General features: G+C 36.8%; 1 protein-coding gene across 8 annotated transcripts in view; it reads left to right on the top strand.

Annotated features, from left to right (window-relative positions):
- ATE1 (arginyltransferase 1) overlaps window positions 1–12,581 on the top strand; it is an 84,786-nt gene that overhangs the window by 58,822 nt on the left and 13,383 nt on the right. For 6 of the 8 annotated variants that reach the window (XM_064464311.1, XM_064464313.1, XM_064464310.1 and 3 more), the window contains one exon: window positions 3,359–3,479. The exons of 1 other annotated variant lie outside the window; for it this stretch is intronic. In XM_064464311.1, coding sequence (XP_064320381.1) covers window positions 3,359–3,479 — 121 coding nt within the window. Of the gene's footprint in view, window positions 1–3,358; window positions 3,480–12,581 lie in introns of those variants that run through there. One more of the 8 variants, XR_010375017.1, reaches the window with a different exon arrangement.

The raw sequence follows: 12,581 nt of genomic DNA, 5'->3' as shown, positions 1-12,581 counted from the left end.
TGGTATTGGATTTAAGAAGCTGAAACACAAGACAAGTGCTCAGGAATGGTCTGTAAGATGATACTTTTTGTTGAAAGTCTTGTAGTTAAGTATTCCCAAGATGGTCTGGACAGCATAAACAGTGCTACTGTGCGAGAGCTTTTATATTATGAGATAAAAGAAAGCAAAATGTTTTCGGTTGTGGAATTTTACCATAGGCAGAATGACTTCTGAAATGTAGGCTGATTCAGTCTCAAGCCAAACGTAAATGTTTTGCAAATCTGATGAAATTTTTCTACTGTGATAAATAGCTCTTCAACAGTTCCCTTCAGGAGATCCCCTTTCTATTTTGGATTTATGTTGGGTGAATGCTGCAAATCAGCAATATTAAGAATAAGAAAGAATATAAATAGTATGCTTAGAGGCAATTTTTTTAGATGATGTAATCATCTTAGAGTGAATAATGAAATTTGTACATTTTTCTTGAAGTGCAGGTGCTCCTGTAAGTGAGGCAGAAGCTGGCTGGGTTCTCAGGTTCAGATTTTATTCACAGTCCAGGAATAAGGGAGGGAGTGAGGTGGATTCGTAGTTGTTTATTTCCATATTGAGGCTTTAAACATTTTTAAGAAAGAAGGTAAATTGAGAGTGAGTGCTTGGGGGGGGGTGGGGAGAGAAGGCAAAAGCCCTTGGAATAGAAATTATTGTATTTGATTTAAGAAATTCTGTGGATTCCCTTTTTAATTCTATCAATATAGACACAATGCCAATGCTGTTCACTGGGAAACTCGCCTTGGTATGTCTTTGTGTTCCTACTTCCTCCACGGAATGAGTCATGGGATGTGGGTTTAACCAGTAGTGTAAATAAAATGCCTTTACAGGAGAAATATCTTACTTCTAGTTTGTTTGGAAATACTTTTAGAAAGGGAGGATATTGAAGAGATTCAATGGCTTGTTTAATTTTTACCTCTAATTACATTGTGTGTCACTGGTCAGTGATGTGTCATCACTCAGTCTCACATACCTTCAGGGAAGTTTATTAACAAGATTATAACTTTTGGGGGAAGAGAACATCTGAAGGAAGTCACTTCAGAACTATTTATTCCCCTTTCCCTTCTAAGGGTATTTTGATGCCTAAAATAAATACTGAATCTACAGTGATGGATTGGATAATCAAATTTTCCCGCTGCTGTTTTGCTCAGTACTAAAGGAGCTCTTTCTTGTTATAACCAAACTAGTAATGCCTCAATGAAGTCAATTTTATACATCCCATTTTGTGTCAGAATCTGACATTAGAGAAGTAATTGGGAAATTTGGAATAGGGCTGTGTAGTGATAGGATTTTCACACGTGGGATTCATAAATGTGAATTCAAGATTTAGGGGCAGTAATTTATAGGAGAACTGTAAGTGACTAAGCAATCTTTACTTATACCCATGAGTATTCCCATGCTACTAGGAAAGACTAAACAGCCACCTTGTCCTTTTGGTGCTTAAGCAACAGCTCTGAAAGATGGTTACTTGGCTATTTCTGCCTTCTTGGCCAGTTGAGAAAATGTCTTTAAATCAACAAGTAATTATGGTGGTTTTTTTTTAATCTGACTGAAATGGCACTTTTTTCCCCCTAAGTCCTTAAATTGTTTCATCTGAGCAACTGTGACTAAAAGTGGTCTTTAAGCATTACCTTCACATACTTTTCAACTATTTCTGTTTAGACAGCGTAACATTTCAAAGCGGTTTATTTAATAATGTCATTTCCATTCTCTGGCTTTAGAGGATTTTTCTAGGGCCTTGAGGTTTAAGATCTGCATGGAGCTGGAGTAATATTATTTTAACTTAATATAGAAATTTGCATTTAATTAACAAAAAAAAAACCCAAAACCAAACACTAGTTACAAGTCAATCCTGAATGTTTTTCAAACAAGAAAGTTGGCCATACAGACTCACTTCAGAAAGATACATCAGGTATTTGACAAGGTTCAGCATGAAGCTTTTTTTTTTCATGCGGACAGTTATGACTATGTTTTTATGAGAGATAATTTTGTATTTCTTACTCAACAATTTAAAGTTGGTGGGAAGCACATAATGAAAAAATAATTCCTCTATAAATATCGTGAAGAGTTGAACAGTAAGAGAATAAAAGGCATTAGGAATCTCTGCAAACATTCAAAAATGGTTCTTCCGATTATCCAAAATTGGGTGTTGCAGCATAAGGGTGTGTCTAAAAGAATAGCAGAGCTTGTGAATGCAACCTATTTTAAAATATGTCCTTATTACCAGACTGTAGCCACAGTAATTATCTGTGTCCCTTCCCAGACATTGGTCAGCTTCATTCGAGACCACTTTGCATTTTCATAGTAGATGTTGGGAAAAAATCAACTTCATACCAAGATGATCATCTTTATTACCTATTTAATATTGCTGATATGAAGAACTCTTAACTGCATTGACTGCAGTGTGATTTCTTAAAACGCCCAGTCTTTTAACTGTTGCCTCAAGACCTGTATAATTCAGATCCTTCAACTTTTTAATTCTATTTATTGTATATCTGTTTTTCAAGCTGATATGAGTAATTAATTTTCAGTCTAGAAATTAATTTGATATCGCCACCATATGGCTTTGAACACTGAGAGGGTATGGGTTACATGAATAGTGGCTCAAAGATAAATTTTTGACCTAAGTTACAGGCCGATGAATAATCTTATTTTAAATCAGATGAAGATCTGATTAGAGGAGGTGGTTATTGCTGAGGTGGTGATTTTCTGTGTAGCTGAAGGGAAAATAATTACGGCTGCTTAGTTTCTGGGAATGTGTGCAAAGAATATCTTTTTAATAAATCAACAAAGAAGCGGTAGAATTTCACTAATCATTACCTGTAAGCTATTCCAGGAAAAATTCATGAATTAAAAAGAAAATGTTACTATTGAAGTAGCAATGAACAAAATGCTCCATCACTAATGCAATAAAAATAACATCCTGCTTACTGTTAAGTGGATTTTTCTATTAGATTTTTTTTTTTTGGTCTCCATTATTTGCTACAATGACCACCACTTGAGACGAGCTGCAGAGTTTCGGTAAGCAAGGCCAAAACTTTTCTAGTTCATCTTGGATACTGTAAAAATATGTTATGTTAATTTTACATTTTCTTCAAGTGCCAAGGTTAAGTTTGTATTCCTGAGATGGCCTGAAATTACTAAAGGAGTGGAGTAAGCCTGTGATTTCAGTGAAGGTGTTCAGACTCATTTGGTGTAAATTAGATTAAAACTATTCCTTTTTCACAGGAAAATGTGGAAAGCTGTAGCCAGAGTGTTCTTGTGCAACTGATGTGACTACTCTCCTTTTCTTTTTTCTTTTTTTTTTTTTTTTTCCTTTTCTCATTTCCAGAGTCAGTATAGGCCCTCTGACTTGCTGTGTCCAGAGACATACATCTGGACACCTATTGAGCAGTGTCTGCCCTTGCTCGAGCGCTCGAAATACTGTCGATTCAACCAGGACTTAGAAGCAGGTAAGTAGAAACAATAGGTCTGTAAATTGTCTGTCTTTTTTGTATAATGTATTGGTATCATCTGCTGCTGTATCTGTAAAGGAGAAAAAGTATAAAATTGACAACTCCTCCAGCAAGCATCAGCAAATGGAGATTTTAGCTTTTAATATAAAATAAGCAATACAAATTTTAAGTACATTCTGTTTTGCAGACTCTATGTAGTTCAAAATTAACACATGTTGCTGCCTTTGGGCTAATTGTATTTGTTAGTCTGTGCATGAACAAAACCAATCCAATAATTATTCCTCCCTTAGATTCCAGTTGGATGAATGCAGAAAGAAAGGAAATTAGAATCAATACAGGAAAGTGAAAGGGATGGAGAAGGTTAAAAGCATCAAGTGCTTTTGTTAAGAAATAAACTGGCAGATTTAGTTTAACAATCTGTCAGAGAACTTGAAGAATACAATGAACAGCAAAACACCTTAAACAGTTTGAAGTAGATGGGACGTAGAATTTTACATTCTGTAAAATAGATACTTAGTGATCTGCCAGTATAGAACGATCAGAAATACTACTGACCAGAACAAAATAGAGTAATGATACTCTAAACCAGTGGAACCAAATGGAAACAAACAAACGTACTTGCCCTGCTAATGATTCTCTGGGCCAATTGCAGGCCCCAAGGGAGCTGTGTTAGGGAATGCTTGGTGCGCTGCTTGGGTGGGAAACAAAGAACTGATTTAACTTTTTTTTATTAGTTGCAAATTGCTGAATGTCATAATCTTGAAATTTTCTGTTTCCCCACTGAATAACAGTTGAGAAAGTTGTGGTATTCAGAGATGTCAGTGATTAAGCTCAAGAGTACATAACACCACGGTCTGTTTCTAGCCACCAAAATACAGATCTACCTGTCTCTGAGTTTGAGTAGTCTCTAACAGCCTCTGCTTTTTTTTTTATTTTTCATGGCTGTAGCTTACTAAAGTTTTCATTCACTAGTGGGTTAGCTGTTGGAAGGGCAGGATGTAGATAAATGAAAGGAACTGGAAGAGAGATGATCACTGAAGCAGGGTCGTGAACCTCTGGAGAAGCTGCTTCAGTTCCTTGCTTTTCCTCATCATGTGCATGTTACCATTTGTGCTTGACTTGGTTGCTCAACTGGAATGCTAAGATAATAATACTTCCTAACTGTAAATGTTCTGGAAGGGTAATAATCTAATTGAAATACTACCGTAATGAGATGAAATACCTTTCTAGATATAGATATCGATTTAAAAGTTTCAGTAGCAGAATGATGTTCTGTATAAATAGAGAATGTTCTTTAGAGATTGTGCAGGTAGCCACGCGATGCGCTGGGAAATAGACTGGGGAGTGTGCCTGGAGGCTCTTCACCATGGGAAAACTTAATGCATAAGAGATTTAAATGGGCAGCACATCATGTCTTGATCAACTAGGATCGTTGTTAGATTGGTGAGAGGAAATCAGAAAAAAATTACCAAGGTAGGAGGAAGAAGGGAAATGGTTTTGGAGGCCAGCAGTGTTCAAGATACTCTTGTTATTCAGAAATAAAAGAAGTGCATTCATGTAAGCGCAAAAATGACAACTAAACTAGTGCCTTTGAAGGTGTTAACCCTGTACAAGCAAATGGGTGTCATTTTCTCAGTTCTGTGAAATTCCTGTGGCATGCCATGTATTTGGAAATTGCTGGATGTAAAACTCTGCATCATTATCAGCACAGAATATCTCACCCAGACACTACTGGAACTGTGACTTCTGTCCTGTGGTTTAAGGAAATTAAAACACAGCTTCACATTGAAATGCACTGGACCTGCTGTGAGCTTATAGTTGTTTGAGGTTTAAGTGGTGGCTATCTCTAAGGAAGCTATTTCTCAATGGTGAAGGTGGTTTCCTTCTTAGTTCTTTACTCTCTATAATAGTCAGTAATATGAGTGTAATGAAGTTACAGTGAATTTAAACAAGAGCAATAGGAATGATGGTGTGCTCTATTCCTCTTGAATTAGCTTTCTATAATACCGCCCATAATTATGTCAGTTAAGTAGGTCATGATTTATCAGGAGTGGGACTTCCGATGCAGAAACTGAGGGCGATAACCAGATCCAGTAAACAACTGGGAGAAATAGCGGAACTTGCATTGCTGCCTGGGGCAATAAGGCAGTCACTGGAAATAGTAATCTTTTAATATTGTCTGTTATGTCAGAAAATTTCTGAAACATTAGCTCACGCTAGTTTGTTCATCATGTTTGGCAATTTTTCAACTTCTTTTCCCTCCCGTTAAAAAAATAAAAAAATTACCTAATAAATTTACCAGTTGCAGGTTATGAAAATGCATTCTAGAACAGCAGCGAGTGCTACTTCAGGAGAGAGCGCTATGCCCTCTGGCCTTCCAGGTCTCTGCAATATGAAAAGGATTTCTAAGTATTCATATACATTACATTGCAGAGCCTCTTCCAATAAGCAGAGTTATTTTTTCTTTTCTGAAAAAAAGAAAAATAGAAAAGAGATGCTCACAAAAAGTAGCAAAATTTTTCTAAAGTATCAGAAAATATTGATTGTTGTTTGCAGAGGAATTTTGCCTGTTTCACATTATGAGGTTGTCCTGACCTTGCGCATTTTCAAATGGTTTTAAAGTGGATTGTTTTCCATCCCCTTCTCCTCTGACATCTAATACTTTTGTTAACAGTTGGAGAATGAACAAGAGAGGACAAACTAAAAGTTCTTACCTCTTTATACCACAGAGATAAGTCTAAAAACGTGTCTAACAGTTAATAATTTAAACCAGCAATCATAGGAACGATAATAACCTTTTATTGTTTTGGATAGCAAGTCATGGGTGCCTGATGGTTGAAATAGGTCCAGCTCTCTACTGCTTCTGGCCAGTGTAATGAGATTCAACCTTACTTAACCTCAAAACACTTCAGTCATATGGAGACAATGATGAGGTCTTGTGCCAGCAAACTCTCAGATTTGATATTTAAATAAACTGCTAGTAGGCTCTTTATGTGCAGTTCCTAACATGTATTGAAAAACATCAGTTACTTCAGGAAAAAAAAACTCCATAGCAATGCTCAGGCAGCATTCATGGATAAACGATCATGTTTGTCAAATATTCTTGCTTTTCTAAATCACTAGTTTTGCCTAAATTACTCATGCCTCGGAACCGAGTTTTCATTTTTGTTGTCTGTTCAATGTGAAAACTTCAGAAGACCTGGCATCATCTTATAAATGAGGGAGGTTTATTAGGATTCTGATGTGTTTATTATCAAACAGTGGCCAGTGGCGTACTTACAAATAACCAGCAGTTAGTGAAATAGGGCAGTAACAGAGGCTTTGGATACTGATGCACTCCGAAAACTGAGATGGTGTTAAACTGCATCTAACAGGCCATTAGCCTTTATTTTAAGAATGAACCCTATGTGAACTGAAGCTGTAAGTATGGATGGAATTATGCTGAAGAAAAAATTTAAATAAAAGATTGCTCTGCGGAGAAGTACTTGTCAGTGACTTTGACAACATATCAAAACTGATGAGCAAAATTCAGTCGCATGATAGTGTCTGCTAAAATATTCCTGGGCATGGTCTGTCTGTCACACTAGTTAACTTCCTCCTCTCAAAAGTGGTCTTCAGGGTTTTACTTCATTGGTACTTTTAACTAACAGCTTTGCCTGTGGAACAAATGCAGTATGAAAAGAATTATAAATAATTTACTTGGTATCCTGGTAATACTTTTATTCTTCCACTTCACATTTTTCTGAGACTAACCAACCAACGTGTCCTTTTTTTTTTTCTTCTAACATCTGTTGAGAATTTAAGTTTGTTGCTCCTGAGAGAAGCCTGTGAAAAATGTCTTCACAAAGTAAAATCTACATGAAAATCTACTTTTGGGGTGGTAATTAAATTAGTGGGAGACGTCAAATCTTTCTTCCCATCACCACTGGACTGTCAACACCTTTAAGAAGCAACATCAAATAAGGACGGATACAATCCCAGTCTAAAGTGGTGGATTCAAAGCCTTCATGGTTTTATAGCCTCCTGACTGTGTCACGCAATGTGGGGTGTATGTGCATCAGCCAGGGCAAACAGGGTGCTTTTTACCCAAGTGAAAAAGCTGTGCTTGCTCCAAATTGCTAGGCATGGCCCACAGCAATCACAGTGGTGGAAGCCGCTTCCTGCCTTCCAGTGTCCACTGCTTTGAGCAGAAGCTTTGAGTAGCGCAGATCAAAAAGGACTTTAATGCCTTTTTTTTTCTCTCTTGACTGATTTGTTTGATGAAGTTGGTAAATTGGTGAGGCTGATACACATCTATTCCACTTCCTGTATTCTAATAATAGAGTGAAATCAAAATGGAATCGAATGGAATACATTAATTAAAAAGAAAGTACTTTCTCCAGTGTTGAAAAATACACATGACAAAGGCATGTATAGACTCCTCTGTGCTGGCTTTGTGTGTTCTTAGAGACATGACACTCTTTGCTCCAAAGAGTATTGTCTCACACAAACCACGATGGATGCAGGTGGATGGTATAAAGAAACAGAGAAGCACTTCTGGTTTGTCTGGTCAATTATAGTAATAGAATAAATTATAGTCTATTAATAGACTAAGTAGTGGTAATTAGACTAATTGTACTAAACTGTATGATTTTTTTTGTAAACATCACTGTGAAGGTCAGTTTGAAGAGGGGTCTAAGGAAGTACATCAGTTATCTTTTAGACTTTATGGAGAAATCTTTCACAGCATGAGAGGTGTAGGAGAAATGAAGAATATGGGGAGACACAGAGGAGTTTTATTCAAAACCAGAGATACTGGTCTGGGATACCAGATCCCATAGTCAGTCTGAGGTACAACTTGCGTTACTGCCTGTAGGTGCTAGGGATGAAGATGGGGTTGAAACAGACCTTGGAAAACTTTAGAAGTGAGGCTGGTCTGATGTGATTGGAGTACGGGTAGCTGGTAGAGACCTGCATGGAAAGACAGAGAAGTAAACTTTGCAGTAGTTCACGTAGGCAGAAAGATGAGAAAGACTTGCAAAGAACAGAATAAAGCTGTTGAAATAAGTAATGGTAGGATTACAACTTAAAAAATCTAGATAGATATTTGTAGAGATGAGTAAGAGAGGTGGTTTTTTAGATACACTATGTAGAAAGCAACTAGATGTGAAAACCTGAAGAGATCATGAAGCCAAGGTCATATGCCAGCAGAAATTTGCACGTGCGTAATGATTCAGCGACCACCTTCCTCACTGTTCTTGATGCAGAGCAGACTTTGCCTCTTGCATCTCCACACAGCAGGAAAGATCTTGCTTCTTCCAGCAGAGGCGTGGAGGTCCTTAGAAGAATTCAGGCTTTAGACTATTTCCAGCTGGTCTGAGCCAAAATGATGATAGGTATTGGAATGAAGAGAAGATAATTTGTCTTTTCTGTGCTTTTGAGTGGTCTGCCAGTAGCCACCCAGGAACTGGTGAGGCTATGTTTGCACGAGAAACAAATGTTGAAATCCAAGAAGTCTTACAAATTGTCTCACATTCACATACAAGTCTTAACCATCGGGGGGGGTGGGGGGGGTGGTTGGAACAGAACCCAAAAAACCCAACCAACAACAACAACAACAAAAAACCAAAACCAACCCAACACTAAAATCAGTGCCTGAGCTCTCCTTTCCAGGAGTATTTGTCCAACAATCAGTGCCAGCATCCTGTTCCTGGGATGCTACACCTGTCTGTGTTGAGGTTAGAATTTGAAGTGAGAGGCCTCATGTCAGGCTCATGAGAATCACTCTGTAAAACCCCCATTCGATATATAACCTTACGAAGAGAGTTGATACCAGATCACTGTTGGGTTTGAGTTACTGAACTAAAGAAAATTATTTAATATTTCCAGTCTTTTTCTGTAGTAGTCTTGTAATGTTTGTTGCAAGTTTTTACCAGATTTTTAAAACTTCTCAATTTTTTGGCCACATACAAAATGAAAGTTTTCACAGCTTTGCAGCGTTATTATTCTGCTGCCTATAATAAGCATGAGTAGTAAAAGGCACTCAACATTCCCAGTATTTAATAACTTCTGAATTTTCTTATTGGTGACTTGATTATGCATCTTAATGCTTCTTGCAAGAAACTGAGAGATATTAGTTCTAGTAAATAAAACTTAGAATTCTTAGCCAGAAATCTGCAGGCTTAGGCAGTTATACAAAACTGTATTTATTTAAAAAATATATTTGTGTGCATAGTGCTTTCACTAGAAAAATAATCTGTCACAACTATTTCAATAACCTTGATTTCTGTTGGTGTTTTTCAAAACATTTAATTTAGATACTACTCTTTGCTAATAAAAAGGGCATATTTCAAACATGTTTTACATGTGTATGTGAACACAAGTACTTGGTTAATTTTTTTTTTTCCTTATTTTTCCCATCTAATACAGAGGCTGTTTAATTTTAAGATATATTTATAAGGTATAGTGTATTAGAATGATTCTGGTCTTACTCCTCCTCCCTCTCTTAACGGAAAAGCCACGGTTACATATTTGTATCCATAAAGTGAACTGTGGTTGCCGTTTGGTCACGTCTGGTAGTTTAGATCCCTGGCAAAGTGCTGCACACATGTAATGTTGCATCTTGAATCCAGTCAGATAGATTAATGCAAAAGACAGTATCCATTAATGTTTATAAGGGTAGTGTGATGCAGATTAATGTTTATAAGGATAAATGCACTGAAGTTCTTGAGACGATGAAAATGTAGTCACAAAACCATCACAGATGGAAAACGTTAAACAAATTGTTTAGAACTAAGTAATCATTTGATCAGGGAGACATTGCTGCTCTGCTGTAGAACAACTGCTGTTTATAATTTTTTTCAAGATAGTGTTGTGTACTTTGGAGGGTTAGGAAACAGTTTAAATAAATTCTGGTAGATCATGAACTAAATTCTTCCAAAGAACTAACTTTCTAGTATCTTGTCTGAGCGATAGGTGATAAATTTGAATTCTATAACCAAGAAAAAGACATATCAGTTATTTCTAGCAGCTCCTGTGGAAGAGACACATCTTACAAGTTTGTATCTGTTTCTGTTTAAGTTTATAAACACTTGGAATCATCAGAATGCATATTTCTAAATCCAGTGTGATCCTTGAGCGTACAAGATATTTAAACAATGGAGACAGTGCCAATAAGGTGTAGCCAGGCAAATTTTCCGCCCTGCTTTTTAGTGGGTTTGGATTAAATTGAAATGACTGGTGTGGGCTTTTAGCCCCCTATGCAAAAATATGCTTAAATATTCCAGTGCTTCTGTAATAAAAAGGTAATGTTATTAACTTAATTTGTGGGTCCTAAAAAGCTGACACTGTATAAATTGGCTTGTGGATTAGAAATTAGACTGAACCATAAGCTCTGCAGCGGAGCCTCCCAAAACAATTTTTTGCAAAGACAGTAGGGTCTTTAAAATGTGATTTGAGGTACAGTCATAATATGAACGCCACTTTGTATTGATGTAGAAAATCTCAAACTTTGCTAAATATTTGTGTTTTAAAATTTTGTATTTATTGATATTCTAAATATATTTGCTTCTGACATACATGTAGTGGCGTAAACCAATGCCCCTCAAGAAGCACCATCGTCTGACTTGTAGCGTAGTTTGTAAAGCATTTGGTGTGGATGGCACGATTCCCCAAAATATGTTTTAATCCAAAATGACTGTCACAGAGATTGTGTAACAAACAGGCGTATTTTGAAATTACATAATTTTTGAGGACTTTGCTTGAAAAATAAAGATACCCTGGCATACTTCACCTCGTATTGAAGAGGTGAATCTTAGGTGGCTGTGTGCACAAGATACTCCTTCAGCATTTAAATGTTATGACATTTGATTTTCTAGCAGAATAATTCTGCCAGTCACAAGACTGGCCCAGAAGTAACCTCGTTAGTTGGTGAAGATTCAGGGCAATGTGGTCAAGGACACGGACTGTCAAACCGTGTACGAATGATTTTCCATACTCAAGAGGTGTTAGAAGCACAAGAACAGAAATTAAAAATTAAATAATGTGGGATAAGTAGAGTGATCATGCAGATTTATTTCATGCTGAGGATAATTAGCATATGGGATTAGTTTCAAAATGTGATAAAAGTTAAAAGCTGTAATTAGGTGCAGATACGGAGCAGCTGTGTAAGCGACACTACGGGCATGTGCTGCGTCCCAGTGCAGCCACATGCTACCAACCACCACAGCAAACTTTCTCCAGGGTCAGAACTTTTGTAACAATCCCCAGTGCCTCAGAACATGTTTACTCTCCGCTCTGGTGACATCATCCTGACTTTTCACATGCAACATAATTGATTCCGTGTTTTAATTAATTTAGCCAGTAAATTGATCGCTGTAATCTGATTTACTTAGCTGATAAGCTACTGCCAATTGCTTCAATTTTGCCTATTTCATGCAAACGTTTGCATTTGTAATTCTCAGCTTGACTCTTGTATTTGTTGTTTTTCTTCCTTGTATATCAATCTTAAGGAGGATTTTGCTTTGTGCGTCTTTTTGAAAGACCGTCTTGGTGCTTTCTGCCATTTTTACTTCTTTCTTTTATCACTTTCACTTCTATGCAGTTCAAATGTTTTAATCAATAGTGTTTAACTCTTTTACTCTTGCAGATTTTTTCCTGTTTCTGCCTCATTTTTTAGAGCTGTAACTCCCTAAAGCATAACCCTCTAACTTCTTTTGTAAGTTCTTTTATTCCATTGGCATTACTGACAGTGTAAGCCTGGGGCTCAGTACTGATTTTGCTGTCGGCCTGAAGTGTCATTAAAATCTGTGATGAAAAGTCCCTAGAATTCTGGGTAAAAGTGGAACTTAACTTTTAACTTAAAAAGCCTTCGTGGAAGCCTTCATGGGAAAGTCTGCAGTCCTTGGTAGTACCCTTTCGCTATCAGCTGGATTAGGGTCAGTCCCATGGGGAGATTTTGCTTCAGAAAAAGAAACAAAGCTGCCAACATTTTTTATTCTTGCATAAATGTGATGAAAATGCTTATATGACAATATATTTATGAAATACATTTTTTTAAAGTCCAGAATTGCTAAAATTCCCTTCATTTTAATTAATATTTCTGTCCTAGCCACTAAAAAA

This window comes from Phalacrocorax carbo, chromosome 12, assembly GCF_963921805.1.
Source record: "Phalacrocorax carbo chromosome 12, bPhaCar2.1, whole genome shotgun sequence".
Lineage (NCBI taxonomy): Eukaryota > Metazoa > Chordata > Aves > Suliformes > Phalacrocoracidae > Phalacrocorax > Phalacrocorax carbo.
The sequence above is the reverse complement of the archived record's forward strand: the minus strand, read 5'-3'. Positions and strand labels throughout refer to the sequence as shown.